Here is a 26,110-nt window from a genome sequence, read left to right as displayed (position 1 = left end):
AGGAACTTGTCACTAATGTCCATTGGAACTGTGAACCATTACCCACTACCCTCGGATGCAGCTGTCCAAACAATTCCTTACCCTCATCAAACAGTCCACCAATCACATCCATCTGTCTCCAGTTTAGAGAGAAGGATGTTGTGGGGAACTGTGTCAAAGGCTTCACAGCCTCGTTGTGTGAGACTACAGGATTGACTTCCAGTTTGAATGACCACATATCCACAGACTAACTGTGCGTATAGTAGCTGTTTGTCTAGCATTTTTGGAAACCTGGACTTTCAGGAATTACCACCTAGGATGTCAGCTTTCTCCCAGAGAAAATCATCTGGGAGGTCCTGGAGGATGAATCAAGCATATGCCAGAAATGTGCCCCTGGGGCAATGGAGGCCAGGGGCATCCTGGGCTGTGTTGGCTCTTTCCTTACCTAGTCAAAGGTGGAGGGAATGATCTTTCCCCTATATCTGGCATGTGTGAAATATTGTGCCCAGTTTGGAGTTTCCCAGTCCACGTAGCAGACTCCATGCCATATGAGGAGAGACTGGGGCAGTTGGAGCTGCTAATCCTGAAGAAGTTTTCAGAGGTATCTATTTTCTGTCTACAGCTACCCAGCAAGACAAAAGAAAAGCATAACTCTTTCCAGAAGTGTGCATGGATGGGCCAGGAGGCAACTGACACTGTTTGAAACACATGAAAATACCAAAAATTCTTGATGTAAGACATTGGGTTTTGATTGAACAGGAGGCTGTCAAATACAGGATGAAGTTATTGAGATCTGTGGAATCTCTGTCCTTGGAGTTGCTCAGAATTAAACTGGACATTGTCCTGCACAACCTGATTTGAATAGACCTCCTCTGAGTAGAATGTGCGCCCAGAGAGCTCTTGAGGTCCTTTTCAGTCTATGTGGTTGTGTGCTGGTCTGATTCACTGAGTCCCTTCTTCCCCCCATGTCCCCCATGTGCAGTTCTATGAAATATCCTTCATTTCAGAAAATGAGATTAACAGATGGTAGAAGTAGCTGTAGACTGGGAGTTAGGCTGCACATTAAATTCTCACAAGTGGTGTGGAATGCAGGTCTCCTGTGTCTTATATGGCACTTTAACTTCTGGGCTCTTGGATAAAAGGGGAGAACCATCTCTCTCCTTCTGGGACCTGTCTCTTTGCTTCATTTTCTTTTATATGCACTGCCTCTAAATGAAGTGTTCTGTTCCCAATTGACCCAAACTCTTTTTTCTTTTTCTTTTTTTTTTGTCATTTCTTCAAGAAGAAACAAAACTTGTTTAATTTAGTTCAGGCTGAGCCAGCTTTTTTTTAAAAATGCTCTGGTTTGGCAGCTACATGTGAGTGATTCTCACTACCCTTAAAAAGGAATAGAAAGTTCAGTGGCTTCATTCCCAATTTATGGGCCAAGACAGTGGCTGGGAAGGATCATTTTACAGCTTTAGACTCAAGCCCAGGGACTGAATTTCATTCCAGTTTTTCCTCTGCTTCATGCTCGTGTTACATCCAATCTTCATAATTTTTTTAATAGAGACAAAACCAACTAAAAATTAAAAAGATTAAAGTACAAATCACCATTGGCAGCCTACTTAGCACTTAAATAGAAATCTCCCTCCTTTGATTGCTTTATGGAATAAAAAGAAAAAAAATAGAGAGCAAATATTTAAGTGCATTTTAGATTTCTAGTTGTCATAGTTCACAGATTTTCCAAAAGAAATCTAGAAAATTCTAAAGTAGACAATTTCTAATCTAGATTTCTTTTTCCTGTGTGAAACAATAAAATATCAGTTCCAACATGTATATATACACCAGTATTCAAAGAGCAGCAACCACCACTCTTTTTTCCCCAAGCTTGTTTCTATACCAACGAGTTGCTCTATGTTATAGGCAAGCCCCTAGGAGCTAGAAGGACCTGGAAGATAACCCATTTATTATTATTATTATTAATATTATTATTATATTATTATTACTACTATTACTTCTGCTATTAAATGTTTTTTTAAAACAGGATTAGAGGCTGAATTAAAACCATAGAAAAAGTGTGCTACATGAACACGTGCTCAGATGGGAATTGAAGAGCATCTGTTTCCTGACACAAAAGAAAGCCTAGCAACTCCATACACCATTTCTGGAAGCTCAAGACCATTGATTTTATGTTTAAAAAGCATTGATCAAAACTCCTCTTGGGGAACATGCCAGATAGATGTGTATGAGAGTACTTTCCTTGCATGGAAGTACTGGCCAAGGGTGTACCTTCACTGCTTGCAAATTGTTTTGGTACACTGGGACCAAAGTCAGCAGTAATGGGGAATAGGAAGGCTTCAAGCCTGGCACTGTAACGTTCTTATTTGATGAAGCACAGACTGAGGAAGGTACAGGTAGCAGGGGGAGTGGCTGAGATATGAGGACACCATTATGCCTTGACACAGCTCTGCAGATCAAGATATGAGGTATCTTCATACAAAACTACCAAAAGTTTCTTGGTGGGCTCTAGACAAAAGTGAACCTGGGATTCTGGTTCTGGAGGGATTTTGGGAAGGCTTCAGTACTGCAAACTGAAGCAAATCTGTAGAAGCTCTTTGCAATAGCTCTGGAACTGCATGTGCTGAGGGAACCGAGTTCTCCAGCACTTCCATTCCAACAACTGGCAATATCTCCTTGGACAAGTAAACCATTTCTCATCAGCTTTCACAACTATAGAACACAAGTAAGAATGCTTATTTTTCTTGAAAGAGTTTTTGAAGCCTGCACACACAAAATATTTCATAAATGTGGGTGTTGAATTATGTAATATTGTCTTTTGTGGCTGCTCTGGTAGATTTTGGTATTATGTTTAAGTAAAATGCATCCTTAATGGGCTAGGCATAACTTAAAAATAAATAACTTTAAAAAAATCCAGACAAACCAATTGAACAGAATGAAAAAAAAACCAACAAATTTTCCTTCTATTTATTAATTTTGTCTTAAGAATGTATGTTATTACAATTTATTTCCCCCTTTTTCTCTCCAGGAGAAACACACCTGAACCTTCTATATGCATGGAGTGCGAGAGCTATTTTGACTGGAATAAATTTTGTCAGAATTTTTCTAGTGATGTCATAAGTTCTCTTTTATTCAGTTTCTTCTAAGAATGCTGTAATTCTGCAGACCTTCCTTAGGAAACTGCTGGGTACTTTCACATTCCTGCCACATACCAGACTTGGTAAGAATACAGGCAAAGTATGGTGCTGTCTCTGTATCAGATTGCACCAACACAAAGAGGACATCAGCAATGTGACACTTCAAATAATATGAAATATTTAATTTATAATTTCCAGTATTAAACAGGTTTTTCTAAATTTTGTGCTTATGGGGATTAATTATTTAGCAATTGCATGAAGTCTGAATATTTGTGTAAAATGTGTTTAAACTCAAAAGTACAGAACACCGTGACAAGAATGTAATCAGAGTTTGGAAAACCAGGAAAGGTTTAGCTGGAGAGCCCTTTTGTACATGCCTGACTCTTAGTATATAAGCCTGTACTTTGTGCTTGGCCAGGCTGGCGTCCTGGCGCTCAGCACCTTGCTAGATCAAGACCTCAGGAAGGACAGATTGCCATTAATCCCTTCCTAATTGAGGACATCTTAATCCCAGCTGCAGCTCTGCCTGGCCAGACCTGTCCTGTTAAACAGCTTCAAGTTGTGAAGATGCTTGGCTGAAAAAAAAAAAGCTTACACCTGCTTTTTGTCATGGCCATAGCGTACTTCTCTGACCCCAGGGCTTCCTGCAGCCTCTCTGTCTTGTCTTTGCATTGTCTCACTGTGGGGAAGGTGGCAAGCAGGCTAGCAGGAGCTGCAGCAGGCTGCATCCCTGGTGCAGCCCTGGCTGGACTGGAGGAAGCTTGGCTGCCAATCACCCCTCTCTTTACGCTATGCTACCCTTGTTCAATAGAGGTAATGGGTCCAGTGGGCAAGTAATAGGTCCGGTGGGTCTATTACACATTTTTATTGAAAAGCAAAATAAATAGCCCTGTAAAACTCACACACTGCCCCAGGGCTACAATAATTTATGCACCTTCTTTTCCTTCTTTTTCTCTTTGCCTTTTCAGAGTTGCTCAAGTGAACCTTTCCAGAATGGCAGGTAAGAGCTTTTGTAAATTCATCACCAGTTGTCTGAATGAGACAGTATTTAAAATACTGCATGTTATGTGGAGAACTGTGTCAGGCCTTTGATTTGATTATACACATGTGTAGTACCAAAGGAGATCACATATTACTCAGCTAAACTTGTTTAATAGAAAGGGCATAAAAATCAAAGTATGTATAGTATCAGGTTTACTTTCCAGAGAGAATGTGTTTTTCCACAAAACTAAGGAAAGAGTAATTTACCACTCCAACAAGCTGGGAAAAAGGAGAACATTCTTTCCTAAACAGCTACAATTATGCATTTGGCAGGCAGTAGTAAAAGCAATTCTGCTTTCCTTCTTAGCCCATAATAAATCTGTACCTGGGACTGATTAGAGAGCAACTGGAGAGGTGCTGCTTTTCTTTCCAAGGTCTATCAATGATTTTTTTCTTTTTTTTTTTTGTTCTTTCTGAACATGTTTTAACAGTGGAATTAAGATTGTATTACCATCTTTGTGGTTATGTCCCACTTGTTCTTCATTTGTGGAAGTACAGAGTTCTGATAAGTGGAGGAGAGAAGAAACTCCAATGTTAGAAAATCAGGATTGTGTTTGAAAGGACATGATGAAGGAAATCACCCTGATGGGAATCCCTTCATGCCTGCATGAATCTATGATTTCTTGAGCATCATAGAAGCAGTATTTTGAATTGTGCTTTGTCTGCTCCAAGCATGATCCAAATGGTTTAGCACAATATGAAAATGCTGCACCTTTAAATCCCTTAGAGAAAACCCTCATACGGTAAGTATAGCTTTTCTGTACCAAACAAAATGACTCACTGCCCTTCAACTCTGTCTCTTTAAACTTGTTGCTTCATTAATGGCTGCATTAAGCATCTTTGGAAAAATTTACTTTTTCAGTGAGGAAAAAAAAAGCATTAACTACATTAATTAGAGGGTAGCGTATGCCCAAGACCAAAAGAAAGACATATTTTCTAAAATTCTTTGTTCACTTTTATCCTTACTGTTAACAATTCGGATAGTCTCATTACCAGGTGGCTGTTGTGCAGGATGATTTTTTCTCAAGCAGCTGTTTTCCTTTTCTATTTTACTCATGAGAGCAAAGCAAGAGGAAAAAAAATCAATTTAAAATAAATAAATAACCCTTCCTAAATTCAATAGAACACTTTAGGCAGAGCACTTGAGACAGATGTTGAGGAAAGAGAAAACACGGCCTCTTTATGATTTATTCCTTCCCCTCTCACAAAATTGTCATTAACACCTAGAAATTGGGAGACAGTAGTAATTATTTCAGACTGCGAAACAGTGAATAAAACTTTATTGAAAAGCTCCTGCTAAGATTAGTTCTCAGCTGGAAACTTAGATTGCCATGTGGACAATGCCATGGCATAACATGCATGAGAAAAGAAGCAGTGAGGAAACTAAACAGGCATCCAGCACATGGGAAATAAAGGGATAGTCCTGGGACTGTATCAGGTGAAGGGTCCTGTGTGTTGTAGTGTGTAGTGTAGTGGGCCTCTGCTCATGCAGAGAGGGTTTGGAACAGGCAGCTGATGGTGGAGAGCAGAAGAGGAAGCTATTAGAACAGACAGCATGGAAAGTTAATTGCTTGAGGTTAAACCAGAAGATAAAGTTTAATAAAGAGGAAAGCTGTCTTTATGGTAGTATTTTTCTGGAGTGTTTGGTGTTTGCATTTTACTGAAAGCCACTGAGCTAATAGTCCTGAAAGATGTCTCTTGGCTGCAGAACAGTAAGAAGGCATCTTGTAGTAGGATGGCTTCCCTATCAAGCTCAGCCTCAAGAAACTTCCCTGAGACATGCAAAAGGATGCAGGGTACTCTCAGCAGTCCTAAATTCCAAGCCTAAAATCTTTTTTTTGTGTTTCTGCTAGGCACCCCCCTTGTTTGAGGTGTTTTTCTAGCTATTTAAATGATCAGGAACCTCAGAGGCACCTTGCTTACTCTGTTGGCAAGAAATACAGGGAACCTTGGTGGAATGCAGGTGAGATAAATTCAACTCCCTCTGCTCATTCCGCCCAGGAAGCCTTACTGGAGACAGTGGTGCATTTGTCTGCTAGGACCTGGTTTGCACTGTCAGTGCTTTAAGGTGTGAGCACAGCATAAGCAACCTGATTACCTATTGTGATTCTTTACAGGCCAGATTTCCTTCTGTATGGAATAATGACTGCACCACTATTTGGGAACAGTAGGGAATTTAAAGCAAGAGCGGTGCTATAGGCAGGCAGAAGGAAGTCCCTGAAGAACAGAGGACTTACAGATGGACTAGGAATATTCAGGCCTAATGTCTGGATTTAATTTAATTTTTATGCTGTTGTTAGAGACAGCCTGGAGTTTCTCTAAAGAATAAGCAAAGATACTGTCCTTTTACACTCCCAGGAGCGTAATCTTAAAAAATGTCTTCACTGTTTTTCCAGTGGCTACAGCCTCCCATCACATTGAGTTACCCTGTATAGTGAGGACATGTGGGGGGCATTCAACCCTCTGGCTCCAAGTGAAATTGGTACTGGTTGTCTCTCACCTTCCACTCTTAAAAACACTTGACAATTTGACATTCTCACTGCTAAGTGAAACTGACGGAGGCTCATCAGCAACAGGACATTGTTATCAGCCCTGGCAGAAATCATACCAAGAGCCTTATGCGAAGTGATGACTTGCATTTACTTCCAGCAGGATGAATGCAATTGGGTGTCAAATGTTCCCAGTGTATGACTAGGGAACAGTGAGGAAGTTACTTAAAGAACTTGTGTTCTTCCTGCTTCCATCTCAGTCATCTTGGAAATAGATTGCAAATTGCTTAAACCCTAAAATACTGCAGAGTAAATGTCTCATTATTACACTGTAGTATGATATGACTTGGAAAAAACCTTAATATGCTTCAATGATTGTTTTCAGATGTTGGTCTTTATCAGACTCAAGATGCTGGGCAAAAGATGAAGGCAAATTGCTAGTACCACTCTGTTTGCCAATAATTCCTTCTTTCTTTCTTTCTTTCTTACTTTTTTTTTTCCCTTTTTCTCTTTTCTTCCTTTCTTCCTTTTTTCTTTTTTTAAGTTTTTTTCTTTATCCAGTTGTATTCATGAAACTAGTTGAGCAAGGCACGCTGCACTGACCCCTCATGTCTGGGACAGGCTTACAAACCCTGCCTTTGGCAGAGTGATGGAAAGCAATTCAGATCTGACGGCTATAAAAAGCCAAGCTGAAATTAATTCTGTCAAGTCATAGCTGAATTTTTCTTGCAGAAGAATTCTCCTTTCCCTCTCCTACTGCCACACAACTCTTTCTAAATGGTCCAGAATTGGCTGTTTAATATCTCAGAATTCCAGGGTCTGGGACTGTTGGGAACGGAAGGATTTTACTGGTGCCAGCTGATGGTGCTCTCATCAGGTGAATGGAAGTGTGTTGACAGCCCTTGGCTGTGTGACTGAGAGACATTCAAGTCCCTCATCGAGCAGTGACCTTGGAGAAAAGTGTATGAAGAAATTAGGAGAAGAATTTCAAAAGGGTTAGGTTTCCATCCCTGTCATCTTATTTTGTGATAGTCACTTAATAAATAAAGAGATAGATTAAATATTTTCCACTCATTGCCCTGTTACTGTGCAGATCTGCTGACAAAAATAAGTAATGTGACACTTGACTAAAAAAACCTGAATGGATGTAGGGCCCACTCTACTTAAAAAGAGTCATTATCACCCAGCATAAAATGAATTGCTGTAAAAACTTTAGCTCAGCAAGTGAAGATTTTTCATCTTCCTCTTTCCTAGCAAGAGGTTTTGGTTTTGGTGCTTTTAACCCTTAATTTAAAATGCATTTCTAAAATAGAGGTAGATTATTTGAAAGGACATCTCAATAACAGAAAATAAGAGCCAAAAAGACCATCCCAAGGAAGAAGCATCCACTGTTTTTTGTTGCTGTTTTTTTTTTCCTGAACATGGGAACTACAGCAAAGGTGATGGTTAAGAAAGAAAGGTCTCCAGATTTGTCTCTTGCCATAGCTGTAAATCTCATGGAAGTGCACCAAGACAGTGTTCTCTGCTGGCCAAATCTTAGTCCCTGGAGCCTCAGAAATGCAGAACCACTAAGTTCCTCTTCATTTCCTTGGCAACCACTGGGAGAAGCTCGAGCAACACTAACCCAAATAAACAGGTGAGAGAGTGCCTAACTGTTATCCACATTATCCTTTATTTTTCCTTGTTTTTTAGGTGTGTGGTGCTGTAGGAAACACCTGCATGGGGCTCTGGTCTCTTTCTACCCAGCTGACTTTTTTCAACCATGCACTGGCTTGGGGTCAGCCCTCACAAGCAGGTGTTTTCCTTCAGAATAGCTTTCTTGTCTGAATCCTAGTGGATCACAAGGGCCGAACTTCACTGCCGGAGGTCACGGGTCAAACACGGCAGCACGGGGTCCCTTGGGTCCTGTGCTTACCAGGTGTTTAATATTATCAGAGGTTATTTGCTGAAACCGTGATAGAGTGTTCTCAGCGATTCAAAATAAATTTAACGAGAACAGTTTTAAAAGCCCCCACATTAGAGGATGTCTGTTCAATGGACAGAGAGGTTAAAGTTAATTCGATCAGGCATATGTACTTTCTCCAAAAAGGAACATATGCACTCAGCGGCTTGGCCCCTTTTGTTGCAATTTTGGGTCTCATTTCCATTTGCAAGAAAGATAACTACTTGCATATGGAAGCAATAAATAAGAGAAGTCATTAACATTTCTCTAATTTAGGGGAAGGAAAAAAAAAAGTCTTAACGAAGTAATATCTTTGCCAGGGCAGACAGAAATGTAAATTGGAGATTGGAAGGAAACCTATTAAAGGAATTGGTATGTTGCTAGTCTTTTTTAATCTAATGAATTTATGAATTGCCACTTGTTAGGTCATAGACTTAGTTAATTTCCTATGTGTTTAGTTAAGGAGAGAAAGTATGGGGCAGGAGGAAGGAGGGGTGAAAGGCAAATGCTTGTGAACAATGAAGCTGAGCAAATATTTTTGTACAATGTGTTAAGGCTATTAGGGTCAACATTTTTGACTAAACCCAGCTATATTTAGAAAATCTGAGAAAGATTGCTCTGTACATCTACTGAACAGGATAATGTAAGTTTCTAAAACTTTTTCTGTGCTTATTCATATACCCTTGAAAGATGTAAAGGGTTAAAAGGTTGTGACATTTGCTGAATAATTTTATTGAAAACAAGAAAAATTTTAAGAAAGTGGTGTTACATTATGGTGCCAATTTACTAGTCACATGTCTATGGTATTTCTAATCAGATACTTCTTGAGCTTTCTTTGGTGCAAAGCATGAAGAGGAATTTTCACTCTCTTTTTTTCTGTGGATTGCTGAAGCTAAAATAGATACTGAACCTTGGTTCTCAAGAACCTTAGTACCCAAAGGTGGAAATTCTTTCTAGTTTTTTTTTTTTTTTTGAAAAGTCAGCTTTTATTTTGAGGGAAGTGACAGAGGAGAACAAACACCAAAAATATTAGAGTAAGCAAAGAAAAAGAAATCCATGTTATTTTTTGTATAATTATTCAACAATGGTTGGCAAATCAGTGCTTTGTGCAGTCAATAGCATTCTGCAACCCCACCCTCTCAATGCACTGAAAAGGTAATGGACCGGTCCTACTTCCATCAGTCATTGCAGGCCTTCCCATGGATCCCTGTCCTGGCACACAGGGTGAATGAATGATGCCAATTCAGTGTCTCTTTAAAGTGTATGATTGGAGATGGCAGTGCTAACAACTGCATCAGCAATGGATCCCTAAACATGCAGCAGGCTTCCCTCCCAGCCAGGCAGCTGAGTGAGCAGCACACTGAGCTTGCCACATGGATGCTGGGTACCTGAGGTTTCCTTCAGTCCTGGAGGAAACCAGGTACTGAAAGCAATTTCTGAGTTGGCTGGATTCTTGGGTGTTAATGAAAAATGTTCAAATGTTGATGTGCTAGGTGGTTACTTTCTCATCCCTGAGGGCTGTAAGGAATTAATTGTAATAGTATCCCTTATGAACTGAAATATAAGTTACACACGTATGCATGCATGCACAAGCACGTGCACACTCTTGGAAATTCAAACCAAACCTTGATGAGTTTAGATAAATTCCCCACTGCACTTCAGTGTAAATCTGTGCTTCTGGATGATGCTTCTGGCTCCGCTTAGACCACTCAAGCTGAAGAAAAAACCAAAACACCCAAACAAAAACAATCCAAACATCAAAACAAAGGCAGGTTTTGTTGCATTTCTGGCTTAAAAGGAAGGAGAAACTAATGGAAATGGAACTAAAATGTCTGTTCTCAAGAGGCCCATGTCTGCATTCTTGAGGGTTCAGATATTTGGATAAACTCTGTACAAGTATTTGAACATTTTGGTAGGTCTTCAAACTGAACCTCTGAACGTTCTGAGGTTCACAGGTGGCTTGCCACTTTGTGCTGCTGTGGAGCTGGACTCCGTCTGCTTTCTCAGGCTTTTGATACTGAAAATATTTACCAGGTTTGCAGAATCCAGAGAAATCATGAGTGTGTCCTTTGGGTTTATTTCACCACTACAAGGGGAAATTTTCTTCTAATGAATTATTCATCAAGAAATTAAATAAGAGATATTCAGATACAAGTCTAGGCCTGAGAAGATCCAACCTTCCAGTCATGTCCTGTTACTGACCTCCTATGGAAGTTAAACAAACCTGAACCTCATTGATGTGTTTGTGAAAGGGGAATGTCTGTGTTACAACAATGAACTTGTTATTTGTCAGATAGTATGGAAATGAGCCCATCAGAAAGCCTACAAATCTACTAAGTAATTCCAGAAGGATGAGTAGAATACTGTGGTTTTAGTTGGCTAGTCCCAGGTACAATCCAAGGAGGAAATTCTTAAGAAGCCTAATGGATTTCAGTTACTACTTTTCTTGGTGCTCAGTAATATTTAAAACAGCTTGGATTTTAAACCACATGAAAAATATGCTCTTTCCACCAGCGTGAGCCAACAACTCAAGAAACTGCATCTAACCCATGTGCCAGTAATACATTAATTATTTATGTTTTCAATTACGTGTTATAGTAACTTCCATGTGTAAAACTGAAAAATATATGCATACACTCTCAAAGAATTATCCATGTTTTTCTTAGAGCAGGCACTGTATCTTTGAAATAAACACCCTTTGACCTAAGTAGAATAATTCCCAATGAAATTTGTATGAGACAGAGTGGGAGTCCTTTTCCTCTTCTCAACATGAGCAGGCTACAGTAAAAACCTTCTGAAGCTGTGTAGAGTCAGAGGCTTGGCTGATGCTGTAGTGACTGTGGAACTTTGGAATTAGTTTGGGACTAATGATTGTTAACACCAGCACTGGAGCCAGTATGATGGCCTGGAAATAAATTAAATATGTCTGTGTTTAAATGAAAAAGGAAGTGAATCTGAGGTAAGGGAGCTTTTTTTAGAGAAATGTCCTGGGCTTTGATAACACTGAAAGTTTTTAATTACTAAACTCTAGAAATTTAAAGAGTAACTCATTCATCTAACTTAGAGGGCACCCTCAAAATTATCTAGGTCTGAAGCCTTAGCTTCAGTGTCTTACATGATCTTTCATAAGATAATTTCAAATGAAGTTGGGCCAAAGACACAGTGGAAACGACTGTAGTCTTGCATATCATGGGCTAAAAATATTAGTTGAGACTTATGACCAGAAAATGTTGGGGATTTCTTCTAATTTGGACTTCAGGATGAGTTACCCTTCAATGCTCTGATTGTAAAGGTCAGATCTACCTACTATAAATAAAGAGCATTTTGATGGGTTAGTTAGATTTCAAGCACTGAACCCAGCAAAACCTGTCATTCATCACCTATCATTCTACTCTGAAAGTAACATATATTCCATATATTTAGTATAAGAAAACATCTGTTACACTTATGCTGAAGCAGGTGACTTTATGAAGATACAATACAATATTGTAAAATTTCTTTGTTTCTCTGTTGCATTTTAAAGTAGTTCATGGCACAGTTTAGATTATAAAGTATTATCACAATCCTAGTGCCATGCTACATGTCTTAAGTAACAGGAAAACTGATGACTTTTATGGTATTTTATGTGTGCTCCAGCCAGTCATGTCTTTTCCATTTGTTGCAACTCTACTATCTTAGAAAAGATGTGAACAATATATATTCTTTCTTTTCCATATCATTAACCACTAATCTAATAATAAATTTCTGTGCTGTGATGCATTAACACTGAAAAATAATCTCAGTATAAGAAGAAAAAATGTGCCAATTCCTCAGAAGATTGATAGTGCAAAAAGATAGAAAAAAGAAGAAAACTCTTTCCTCATTTTTCTGGAATACAAATGTATTAACTCTTTTTCTTTTTTTTTTCTTTTTTTTTTTTGACAATTACTTGTATCTGTATGGTTTATAGAGCTCTAGACACTTGCCATATGTTTGATTTCTTACTTAGGCATAGTTTCACAAACAGAAGCATTGCACAGTTGCAGTGTTCTAAGCACCAGTTAAATAATTAAAAAACCTGTTCAAGTAATTTACAAAGACCTACTCTCTGATATGAATTACCAAGTTTTGACATTTACTAAAGAGAAAAGCATGGAATGAGGTAGAAATGGGGAATGTTTGCTACATATCTGTGACTGGCACTTCAAATAGGATGTAGCTCCAATGAATGAAATTGGTCCTGTCTCCTTTTGTGCCATCATCTTGAAATGACTATTTCAAAAATGAGATTGAAAACAACATCTAAATTGTACCTACTAATTATTTGAGGTGAACTGAGTAGCTGTAGTTTAATGTAAGGCATTTCATTGCTGGTCCAAATCTGGTGGCCCAAAAAAGAACCTTTACACTTCTTGCTGCCTATGCAGCATCTGTCGTGCCATTTGTTTTTTAACAGTGGTCTCCACTGGTGCAGTTGAATAATGTAAGTGCTCAATGCTATTTGTGATATTTTAATGTATTCAAAAAATCCTCATGGCTGGTAGAAGCATTACAAGAACTTTGGGACACATATGACTGCTAGAGCTACAGATAGAGGCCAGGTGAGGTTAGCTAGGGTATCTCAGGGGATAGTAGGAAGAAAACTGTATTTAGATCAAGAAAATCTTGCAACAGCTGAGGTGGTTCAGTGATTTGGGATTTGATGTGAAAAATTTTATTGGCCAACTTCAGTAACTGAAGGACGAGTTTCTAATAAGTTAAGTCTAATGAGTTGCTAGTAAAGTAAGTTTCTAATGAGGTAAGTCTTTACTGAATTGCCCCCAACACAGTAAAAGGCACAACTTGATTTTTTATCTCTTTATGCATACAGCTGCCAGTGCTATTTTGTGTTTCATTGGTAAATAACAATTTTATTAGCCTTCTCTGTGGGGACTTTTGGTCATTTATTAGTGATGTTCCTCCATACAAATTGATGCATAGTATTTATGTATGTTTCCATAGACCCATTTGCTGTCAATTGATTTCACATTCAAACCATCTGTAATGACTCATTTGTTAGGTCCAGAATCTCATTATTTGCATGGACTACTTGTATTGATATCATTAGCCTTGAACAACCTCAGTAGTCCTGTTCATGGTCATGAGCTTTTAAGTTATAAGATCAGTTCTTATCAGTGTTCATCTGTCAAGTTTTCAGTCAATTCTAATTAGTCTCAGGTTAAAAAAAAAGAAAGGAACATAGCAGCAACCATCCCCCCCACCTCCAAAAAAAAGCAACAAAAAACCACCAAACAATTGTGACACATTCTTACTGGCCATGATTCCTTCTTTGTCACACACTCAGACAATCATTTCCATGTCAACAGTCCATGAGCATTTTATAATGTCTGAAATGCTTCTAAATATGAATTACATATCTGAAAATTATTAATGACATTCTTGGCATTCCATTAATGTTATTTATTATTTATCCTGCGTGAGACGGAACTGCCTAGAGGCCTTTGCAAAGGATCAAGGGCCTGTTGAGCTAATCTCTTGCTAGGCATATCAATCCAGATGGATGAGCAAATGCAGGAGCACATGGCAAACAGCAAAACCTGTTTGTCAGTTCAGCATCCCAGCCTGCAAAATACAGCCATAGCACAGAGGCAGTGGCACAGTTCATACTAACTGGCACCATCAGCTGTCACAGCTGAAAGGACACAAACTGAACAAAATCAGGCTCTATTTAGCCTTATTTACTATGAATTGCCTCATCTGCTCTTTGGCCTGTATGATCACGTTTTCTTAAGAAGGCTTTGAAGGTAGGAGGAAGGGTATTTTGAACCTGTGATAGAATCAGTGTGGCTGGGTGGAATAAGCAGACTGGGAAATGCAAAATTCATCCTTTGTACCATAATATTACACATCATCTTATAGACCTCTTAATTCTGGTGAAAGAGGAAACCAATACTAAGGCTGTGTTGCACTAATTTTGCAAATCCCAGAATCTCAGAATCAACCAGGTTGGTTAGTACCACAGTGGGTCATCTGGTCCAGCCTTCTTGTTCAAGCAGTCATCCTGGAGCACATTGCACAGGATTGCATCCAGACAGTTCTTGAATATGCCCCATGTGGACTCCCTTTGACATGGGTGGCATTAAAACACTCTTCAGGTCTTTACCACCAAAAATTCCTTCCACCTGCCATCAATAATGTATTTGTTGATATTTCTAATTTAAAACTCTTCATCTTCTTCACACTGCGCTATCAGGAGGAAAACAACCTAATGTTTAGGACCTGCACAGTGACCAGGAAAAGTTGGTGTCAATGATTTGTTCTGTTGCAGGTCACTGCCATGAGCTGGGGTCACTTGTAGGGGCTTTCTCAGTCTTTTTTTTGGCTGTGCTTTTTATGAAGAATGACTCCTTCCTTTGGGACCATCAGTATCCACAAACTTATTATTGATATGTGGCCTCTGATTTTCATCTCCTGATCTCCCACATCACTTTTAGCAGCCTTTGTTTCATGATGTCAGGAGAATGAAGGGTTGGGAGGCTGGTGATGTCAGATTCCAGGAGGTAAAGGGTGGCAACAGGGCTGCTGTGTGAGGCTTTTGCCATAAGCCACAGTCTTTTATTAACCATCAAGGTTTCTCCCTTTAGAGTGCTCGTGCTCAAAGGCCTCTGAAAGCAGCCCAGAAAATACAACTGAAATCAGGAAATTTCCAAATGGCAACAAGGCCCAATAGCCAAATAAAATTAATGAGCTGGCCTAGGAAATCCTTGTAAATTGCCACCCAACAACAATAAACAGGCCCTACAACACACAAAGTAGAAAGGAAACAAAGAAGTCTTTTAATTATTTACAGTAGTCTTATTGTGGATCAGTAAACATTGGTCAAGGACTAATAAATTTAGCCTCAGTAAAGTGGGCTTATGCAGCCATATATAGCCTGTACATTTAACACAGCAGCTTTTTTGACTGGTTCCAGCCTAGCATAAATAAAGCCTATCTAACAGAAGAGCTGTTAACCTGGGAGATGGTTTTCCTCCTACTAGTTTCACTGCAGTTATTTTATAATTAGATATATTCATTAGGAGTTTTTGCCTTAGAGTGAGTAATTCGGGAGACTAGAGACAGAAAATGGTGTGCTGGCAGAAAAAACCTTCTGTGGTAGGGATGAGATTGTCCCACTGCATCCAATGGTTCCTCCTAAGTCCTTGGTGTCTTCTCTGAAGTGACTGCTTGTTCCTCCTAGACATCTCCTAGGTGTCTCTGTCTCCTCTCAGAAAATCCTTGGGTACCATGACTCATCCAAAGGACAAGGCAGATGTGGCATTGAATGTCTCTGCCATGCTCTGTGAAGGGCAAGGCAGGGCACTTGGCCGTGGTGGAGCTGGGCTTGAGGGAGACAAGAAGCTCAACTTGCTGGGCCCACAACCCAGATGTAGTCAACAGACAACTGAAGAAAACAGGAATTTCCAATATATGGACTAATTTGTATGAAACACCAGCAAAACCAAACCCACAATTCCACAAATTCTGAAATGAATATGATTTCCTCTTTATTGGAAATTGCATTTTGTTTTGACCACACTAATCTTTTTCAAGCGTCTTTTACTAGAGTGTTCCTTTTTTTGCATCAAATCTTCAGCCTTGGCTTTAGGGCTCTTTTTGAACTTCCTGCTCTTTATTCTTCCACTAGTCCAGTTCTCCTTCTGGTTTCATCTGCTGTGTTCCCTAAATAGCTCCAGGCCTCTTCCAGTGACTCTGGGTATAGCGTATAAACAAACTGGTATTCAATTCAAATATCTTTCCTTCGGAGACATGCCTTCCTGCAGACCTAGTCCTGGTCTCCTATCCCCTAGTTTTGTAAACTGTGGTTTTACCCCTAGTAAACTGTATTTCAAACTGTATTTTGAAACTGTATTTTACCCCTAGTTAGTAAAATAACAGCGTGACAGCAGCAGTTCACCTTTCCTCCCTTCTTCCCCTGCCAAACAGTTAAAAAGTTGTGCAATAACCAAGAAGGGCTGCTTCCCTTTGCTGCTCATGGCTTTTGTAGGCAGCATCTGTCCTCTTAAGCAGAGAAAGTTATCACAGGAGACAGGGAATTATTCATTGCAAATCAGGAACTTGGTATTATGTAACAATCTGAAAAATATGCAAGTATGGTTTGAATGAGATACCACAATTGCTGGGCTACCAAACAGATAGCCAGCCAGGAAAGTAATTACAAATACACATAGAAAGGAAAAAAAAAAAAAAAAAAAGAGGGGAAAAAAAAAAAAGAGAGAGAGACACTAGGGAAATGTCTTACAATATTTTCTGGTAATCAGTCAGTAGTTTGCTGTCCTTAACATGGGTCAAAAAAAATCCTACAGGTTAAATTCCATTGGGCTTTATGCTATTTTTTAATAAAAAAATAATTTAGACAAAGCTCCACAGGAAAAAAAGTCAACAATGTAGTTATCTTTCAGTATATTCAGATGATAATTGTTATTTGGAGCATAGGATATGCCAGATGGTATCACTTCAGCAGTTTATCTACTTTCCAGTGACAGGCTATATATGATACTGATCATAGAGAGTTTTTCTAACATCCAGCAGAGAGTTTATCATAAACACTTTTAGCTCTTTTAATAGCCTTTCTCTTAACTAAAGTGTCATTTTCATTGAGTTTATTTAGTACTGCTGTTGCTTTGGCAAAGAAGAGAGGGGCAATATTTTAAAAAAGTGTACCCATAGAAGGAATAATTTCAAGTAATCTAAGCAGAAACCCTTGACTCTGTCACAAGGAAATCTAATGTGAAAATACAGTTTTAATCAAATGAATCTTATCCTTGTCCATGTTTGACAGACTTAAAAAACTCCAGGAAAGACCCAAGATTATTCCAAGGAGAAAATCATCAAATCGATTTCACTTTGCTGAAAAAGCCCACCATTTTCATTTCAGTGTAATTTTTTTTTTCTTTTGAAATATTGCTTTGTTTGGTTTATTTCCCCAAGGTAACTTAGCAATGGAAAGGACTTTTTCATCCCACTGAACCTTTTTTTATTCAGGGCTTTTTTACTCTGGTAGCAAAAGCTGATTATATGGAAAGGAACTTGAATAAACAAGCGGGCATCCACTCTTCCATAACTGTTATTATCTGATGGGACCAATAATTGATATTAATTCATTTGGTTTGCTTTAACAAAATTGAATCTGGCAGTCTTACATGACCTTTGGCTGTTAAGGTGGCTCTCCATCAGTACTTTGACCTTGCATATTGGTTTTCCTCCTGTTCCAGATAGAAGTTGAGAATTTGGATCCCCATTTTACAGAGATATTCCCTTTGGAGGATAAGAAAAATATTTAAATCAAAGATATTCTCTCTCCTCAAAATTTCTTACTGGCTGCATTACTCGCCCCATCTCACTCCTGCTACCTGTGAATCCCATTCAGAGGCTTTCACTCACACCAAGACACTCCAAGTGGCAGGAGAACAAACTGATGTCACCAAATCTGCTCTGAGAGAGGGAGCCTGGTAGAGCTCACCAGTTTCTCCAGGCTCTGTTGTACGTATGTGGCTCTGCTGTGCTTTATGCCCAAACCCCAATGAAGGCCAGTTCTTTCTTCTTGAGAGACAAGACTGCTGCCCCTCTCCTTCTATTTCTGTCTCCATCCTCTTGCTTTTGTATGTAACACTCAAAAAATTCTGCAACCAAAAAAAAAAAAAAAAGGTTAAGCACTATAAAAATGGTATATATCTTGGCCTATGGATAGATTTTCTTTCCCCTACCTACTTTATAGCAATGCCTGAGGCATATGACAGCAGAACCTCTTCTTTTCTTGTGATTTATGGACAGCATTAGACCACTGGCATATTTTTAGTTCCTCTCTTCCCTCTGTGCTCATGTCAGCTTGTAAAGATTTATTTCTCTTTCATGCTTTTGCCCAGTGGGAGTTAAAAAAATCTGGAGATTTAAGTCTTAGCACCAAAATGATGGGAACAGTGTTCTCTGTCCTATGTCCTTAAATTTGGAGAAGAGAAGAGAAGAGAAGAGAAGAGAAGAGAAGAGAAGAGAAGAGAAGAGAAGAGAAGAGAAGACCGAGATCACGCCTCCTCTACGCTAACCGCACTCGACCTCCCTCTCCTCCATCCTCTCACTCCGCCTCTCCTCTACCTCCCTCTACGATACAGAATGAGCAAAGGAAAGAAAAATACTGTTATACAATGGTCTGTTATTTTAAGTAAGCATATGCATTTTATCTGGCAGTTTATCTTATAAGGCTAAATACTAGTTGTTGTAATCAGTATTGTATGCCTTTCATCAAGTTCCATCATTTTAGAAGAACTAACATAGACTGGAGAATATAGTGAGTTTCTAAAAACTTCCAGTTGGTCTCAAGAGCCTTTCTTGACTGGTGTTATTTTTCTATAGCTTCTGGATATTAGGCAGACATTTGAGTTTGTCTTCAGACTTATGCCAGGAAACATTGGCTCAGATATCAAGTTTTGAGACCTCTTCTCTTCTCTTCTCTTCTCTTCTCTTCTCTTCTCTTCTCTCTTCTCTTTCTCTTCTCTCTCTTCTCTCTCTTCTCTCTCTCTTCTCTTCTCTTCTCTTCTCTTCTCTTCTCTTCTCTTCTCTTCTCTTCTCTTCTCTTCTCTTCTCTTCTCTTCTCTTCTCTTCTCTTCTCTTCTCTTCTCTTCTTCTCTTCTCTTCTCTTCTCTTCTCTCTCTTCTCTTCTCTTCTCTTCTCTTCTCTTCCTCTTCCTCTTCTCTTCCTCTTCCTCTCTTCCTCTTCCTCTTCCCTCTCTTCCTCTTCCTCTTCCTCTTCCTCTTCCTCTTCCTCTTTCCTCTTCCTCTTCCTCTTCCTCTTCCTCTTCCTCTTCCTCTTCCCTCTTTCCTCTTCCTCTTCCTCTTCCTCTTTCCTCTCCTCCTCTCTTCCTCTCCTCTCGTCTCCCTCTCCTCTCTTCGCATTATTTTATTTTTTCAGAAATAATACTGTTTTAGGAAGAAAAACAGTCTTCAAATTAGCATTAGATATAACTGTAAAGACTTCTCACTCTTAAAGCTGCTACCAGTATCTGTCTGAAGAGAGGGCAGATAATACAGGGAAAAGGGTGATAATAAAACTACATTTTGGCAAGTAATGTAAGAACATTAATTCTCCTGGCTCAGTCTTTGTAGTTTGGTGAGATTTTCTATGGTCAATATTACGGTGAATATTACAATGGCTGGAAATCACCAACTCTATTCTTCCTAAGCACTTAATGCTGCTAAATCCCAGCTTTGTTACCCAAAAGAGAATTTCACTGGACTCCATTGTCAATTTCTAGGCAGCAGTTTTTAAAGAGAGTTAAATTTTCTGCACTATTTCTCAGACAACAGTACGGTTTTAAGGCTATGAGAAAACCAAAATATTTCATAGTTAGTACAATAAGCTTCAGTGCTATGTGCAGCGGTCAGTATTAAAAAAGAAATTCAGCCAATTATATTTCTTCCACTCAATGTTGTTGGTCTATCTCAGAATGAGAAAACCCAGAAAGAATGGCTGACCAATTTCTAAACATGAATAATTAATTCTCAGTTTTATTTGCACTTTCTATGGGTTTACTTTTTAATGAATGATATGTTGAATTTCAAGCAGTGCAAGATATTCTCCTTCTATGAATGTTCTGACCTGGCACAACTGGCTTTTACAGATTGTTTTCTCAAAGAGGAAGAGACACACTTTTAAATGTTTCTTCATTTTTTTATCTGAAAGCTCTACATTATTCAAAGGAAATGGAAAGATACTGAGGTTCAGACATCTTCTAAAGGCTTCCATGTTGTCCCAATCCTGTTTTCATGGAATCACGGAATGGTTTGGGTTGCAAGGGACCTTCAAGTGTCACACAACCCCTCTGCAATGACAAAAGATCTCTTCCACTAGATCAAGTTGCTCAGAGCCTTGTCCAACCTGACCTTGAATGTTTGCAGGGAGGTGGCAACTACCACCTCTCTGGACAACATGTTCTAATGTTTTACCACCCACATTTTAAAACACATATTCTTTATATAGAATCTAAGTTGACTCTCCTTCAGTTTAAAACCATGACTCCTTGTTCTATCACAACAGTCCCTACTAAAAAGTTTTGGCTTTGTCAAAACTGTAGTGTCATCTTAGACTGGTATTTCTGTTTCCTGCCTTGGCTGCAGATGCTGAAAGAAAGCAGAGGAAGTACCATTAGGGTGTTTGTTTTGTGTAAGGGGGAATTAGAAAGTGCATGATTTGAAATAATCTTTGTTTTCTTCAGTGATTTTTGTCTAAACATGTTTTCCTTTCCCAGCCCTGTCTTGAAACAGAAGTGCCCTCAGCTGAATAGCCAGAAGTGGTTATTTTGTATGAGCTGGATTTACCTCTGAGTATGCTGGATCAAATTTATTTCTCAGTAGTAATTACAATCTAGCTGTGTTGCAGTTTCTTCATGACTGTATTCATGGCTGGCAACAAAACCAGGGAGCTGGCACTGAAAGCTCTTCCCAGGAGGCATTCTTTTTTCATTTTTGCGCTATTTCCTAGAAGAGATGTGAATCTGAGGTGGCCTTGCCAATGATTCTAGGTGCCCATGAACTAAAATCTTCAACAATCATTTTGCAGATGTGTAGAATGATCATAATGCTGTATTTGTTATTGCTATGGCAGTGATTTCAAGCTCACTTCCATATGTGCTGTGAGTAGCTATTGGGAATTAGATTAAATAATTATTGTTCAAAGCTACTTATTGTCAGAATATTTCTTTTCTTGGTGCATCTTTGGCCATCCTGAATCCTTTGTTCCAAAATTGCGACAGAATTTAAGTCTAACCACAAAGATCAATTTTCTTCCTACACTGTGGACAATGTTTGTACGAGAGTGGAATACCACCTTGGTGACCATGAATAAAATAAAGGAATATGCTATGAAAGTTGCTGGGATGCAAGAAATTTGTGATCTTCTGTTAGAAGTATCAAAGTTTTTCCAGTATCAGAAGAGCATTGCTGCTCTGGTGCAAAGCTTTGCAAGATCTCACAAATAATGCTCAACTACTGCCCAGGTTCAAAACCAATAAATTCATCTTGAACAGGATGAGTTAAGATGGTCAGAGGACAAAGAGCTTGTTTAGAAAAGTATGACTACAACTTGCATAATTTAGTGAAGAGAGGGTGTAAAGAGCTTCTTATTACACCAAATAATACAAGTAAAAGAATGTGTATGTGGAAACCCACAATAAAAAAGAAGAAAAATATCTTTAGATGAATTAATAACATCGAGTAAAAGAAAGCCCTGATACAAAAGTGAGGTTCTGGTATAGCTTTGGGAGGATATTCCAGTAAAAGGTAAGAAAACCCTAGTCAGACAACTGGGAAGCATGCTTGATGACCTATGAAATACCCCCTGGAGTTCCATTCTTATGCTTTTGGAAAGCTTCCTGTCTAAAATGCAAATATTTCTGTGTATTAATTTTTATGTGGTAGTGACCTGCTAGGGCCAATATAAGGAAATTGCTGGGCATGTGATATTTGACCTTTGTTTCATCCCCAGTGTAGTCAAGCTATGTTTTAATCAGGATCAATAGTATTGTCTTCGTCACATCCATGATGAAGTAAATTACAGGGAGGGAAAGGTCTATTTTTTTTTACATCTTGCTAGAAATCAGTGGTTCAGTGGTTGCCAATATGTATGCAGGTTCCTTACTAAAATGTTTATTTTTATCACTCCCCTAGGGTTGGATGTTGTTCACAATCCTTGAAATATCCACCCAGTGAGCAGCAGTGATTTCCAGCAAGACATTTAAATTTCACTGGTACTGTCCTGCTGTTTCAGAACAGTGAACCAAGGGACTGCTCATCTAAATCTCTGGTAATAATGACAGCTTAGGTTTGATAAGCTCTGTCCTTCTTCCCTTTCTTTTAATTAGGTAAACTAGCATTGTTCCTTACTGTTTTGAAGAGAAGGATGGTCTGAGGTTCCCTTCTTAGGTTTTTTTGTGGTTGTGCCTGGCATTGTGACAGCCTTTTCCTCTGTTTAAATGGTGACTAGAATATATGTATTTTTTCTTCTTTTTTTTTTTTTTAGATACCTAGATCTCTAGGGCAGACTAGTGCTTCAGTGTACAACACTAGCTAAAAAAATCCTCGTAGTTCAAGTAAGGCCCATAATGATACGTATTGTAATTTTGACTGAGATTTATTCCAGAACATTCACATTATTAAGGCCATTTCATTAAATGCATGGATGATTTTATTCTTAAATCTTCAGTACAAGAGGAAGCTCTCAAAATTTCTCTGCAGCTTAATGCCATCAGTATACATAAATTTCAACTAAACCCAAATTTTATCTCAATATTTATTTTATTACCAGTTGATGAGTCCATGGGCTGAAGTGCCATTCACAGCACAGGGGTGCTTCATAATAGACTATTTTGCATAAGTACTAAATAATTTACATATATAAATTATATATCAAAATGCTCTCTAGAAACTATTCAATTCAATGATATTGTTGTTTTGTAGCCTTTAATACTGTTGAGTCTTTAATTTTTAAATCCAGCACCTCTTCCAAAGTAAACCCACAGGAATTAATTTTTTTTTTAAGAATTGTACTGACTTTGTTATTAAGACAAAAACTTGAACCTGATTTTGCAGCATTAAGGGAGACACAAATGATTCCATCAGAAGTTTGGCCTCATGAAAAAGATTTCCTTGAAAAGCTTCACATGAAAATTATTTAAATATTAAAAAAATTAATCATCTAGAAATTGTAGTTGTTCAGAAAGGTAATTTGATGGTCATGGAAGTACTGCTTCAGTGACTTCAAGAACCTGCTCTGTTCAATGGGCAATGAGAGCGCTACATTCAGAAATGGAAACAAGAAAAGAAAAGCAGTCAGTCAGAAGAAGAGTATTATCCCACCCAAGTTTACAAAATTTATAAAATACCAGCAGAAAATTAAGTACAGCTGACTGGATTAGAGACCATCTTCTATAGTTTTTCCAGCGGGTTTTGGCGTTAAGATTGAGTGGGTCTTCCCAATGCACATTACAAGTGTTTCATTTGTCGACATAAACTGCTGAAGAAGAAGAATTTGTTTTAGGTGATTAAGTACACTGTATATTAATGATGCACTGAACATATAAAACTAATCCTGGTTTAAAACAATATTTAAAATTGTTCTGTATATACAGACAGGACTATTTATAGCCTTCACAATGAATCTGTTAAAACATTGGCCCAGAGCTGCCACAGTATCATTAGCAAATTTACTTATTAGTATTTATGTAAGTCAAGACTAGACCATAGTAGTTTAGCCTTGCACTTTTTAAAGCCTGAAATTTTAGACACTTCCAGCCACGGACTAATCTGAATGTCTTGTGTTATGCCCTGCAACCCTTGTGAATGTCTAAGACAACATAGGATGCATAAAATATTACTGCATTCCTCTGAGTGATTCCAGCTTTAGATGCCCTTTTTGGGATGAGCACATAGCTCTCTATACTCCACACTCTGCACAACTGGGCATGCTATGATTTCCTAAACACAAGTATCCATTGCAATCAGGCATGGCTTAACATGCATGTGACCTTATCCTTCAGATGTAATGTGTCTGCAGGAGATCCACACCCTTTGGAAGGGGGCAAAATATAATGTCTTGTGGTGTGTGCAAATTGAGCTCTAGATCCTATTCACTACTGTGAGAGCTTTCACACCTGTCTCAGATGTAAACACCTACTTACATTTGCTTCTTAGCTATCTGCAATCTGGTGCTGAATTCTTTTTCCAAAGCTAAGGGGAATTAATTTTGTTTCTAGTAAACATGTAAATAAAATCTGTCATTTTAGCAAGCTTTTGCTTTTACAGATGGTAGTCTGCCATGGGGTTAGAAAGCTGTGCTACCTGTTTGCTCTATTTTTGACTTATTGAGCTGCATAATATTTTATGTTTTACGCAGCCCCCAGCAGAGCTAAAGCATTGCAAAAAACCCCTTTGCTCAAAAAATTTATCTTACAAGAATGGTGGTGAGTTCAAGTCTGCTAGCAAACGTTCTTTAAAACTGTAAAAGAAGCAGACCCCAAATCAAGAGGACTAGTGCAATACACATTATTTTGACTGTCCTAGCAGTCCCTGGGAAGGATTCAGTAGCCTGAACATAAGTGTGTAGTGCAGTTTGATATTTCCCAGGATACCCAAGACATCTGCATTGGGCTGACAGGTATGTCACAGGACTTACAAGAGACCTGTGTCCTCCCTGACAGGCAGCTGGAGACCAGGTGGGGTCGCCTGAGATGTCTCAAATGGCAGCAGATGCCAGTGTTTAAGCAATTGAATTCCACCCTTTGTGTACAATAGAAGCTGGACCACCGTATGTGTTGCCTTGTCAGACACAATGCAGCTAGCATGAAAGCTTTCTCTCTGACAGGAATCACCATCAATGATTTGTCTTTTAAACCATGCTTAATAAATTATTAAGAAATGAAACCACATGCATTAAAGAAGCTTAGGCTGGGTTCTGAGCTAATATAAATTATTGCAGCTGTACTGATCAGTGAACTGACTCCTTCCTTTTAATCAGCTGAGGAGCCCACTCCTAATGGAGCATTATGCATGTCTTTTACATTTCACATCCATTGACGTGGGATTTCCTGGAGCCAAGAGCATGTGCTGCTTGGCAAAGTGTGTTGGGATACAGTTGCTGTTATTTGGGTAGCTTCAGATATTGCCCCTTCCCTAGCACTCCTGTGACTTGCAGCTGCTCTTCTGAGTCACACAGAACAAAATTAAACAAAAAAAGAAAGCAAAACGCTCCTTAAGTCTGTGTGGGAGCACATGTCCTTCAACCACTGCAAAATTTTTTTGCAGCAATTGGGTCAGATTCCTGAGGGCCTGATTTTTCAGGAGGATGTGGTTAGTGGCTGTACTCCTTATTCCTGTGAATAAGTCCTGGCACATCTGCTAGAAAAGATGTATGGCCCCATCCAGGGAGCATCCCACTGCACAGCTTTGTCTGTGGAAATTAATTCCTCCAGCAGTATATATGTATCCATCCTGCCCATTTTTCAATTAGAGACTGCAAAATTTGGGGTAAAAATAAGCACCTATTACTATAATATTGTTTCTACTGCAATGTGAGCAGGATATTGGGACTGAAAAGAAACTGTTTTCCCTGCTGCTTGGTTTTAGCTTTTCGTTTAAAAAAAATGAATTAGTTCTTGGTCTTATAATTCCTAAAAAATTCCCCAAAATTGGCCAAGATTACTTTCAAGATCAGAGAAGGGCAGGTCAGACAAGCAGATGAAAAATTTATGTCCATCTAATGAAAACCAGTCTGTTTAATTTAGGCTGATAGTATAGGCATCTGCCTATTTCTGCAGCAGCTCCAAAGAGCCTAGACATAAGGACTGTGCTTCAAGAAGAAAATTTGAGCATATTTTAGGTGTTAAATTTAATTGCTGTGGATTTTGTCCTAAAACCTTTAAGTATGTACTTTATCTCTTGCAAGGAGGAGCTGTATGTGAGTGACCAGTTTCTTAATTTTTCACTAGAAATTGTCAG

The 26,110-nt window shown here is 38.7% G+C and overlaps 1 protein-coding gene across 1 annotated transcript in view; it reads right to left on the bottom strand.

Annotated features, from left to right (window-relative positions):
• LOC127059869 (trichohyalin-like) overlaps positions 1-19,505 on the bottom strand; it is a gene marked incomplete at both ends in the record, with an annotated part of 310,239 nt that extends 290,734 nt beyond the window's left edge. Inside the window, 3 exon segments of the mRNA XM_050977641.1 lie at positions 7,136-7,197; positions 18,704-18,708; positions 19,059-19,505. Coding sequence (XP_050833598.1) covers positions 7,136-7,197; positions 18,704-18,708; positions 19,059-19,505 — 514 coding nt within the window.
• Between the last annotated feature and the right edge of the window lie 6,605 nt (positions 19,506-26,110).

Source organism: Serinus canaria, chromosome 1, assembly GCF_022539315.1.
Source record: "Serinus canaria isolate serCan28SL12 chromosome 1, serCan2020, whole genome shotgun sequence".
NCBI lineage: Eukaryota > Metazoa > Chordata > Aves > Passeriformes > Fringillidae > Serinus > Serinus canaria.
The sequence above is the reverse complement of the archived record's forward strand: the minus strand, read 5'-3'. Positions and strand labels throughout refer to the sequence as shown.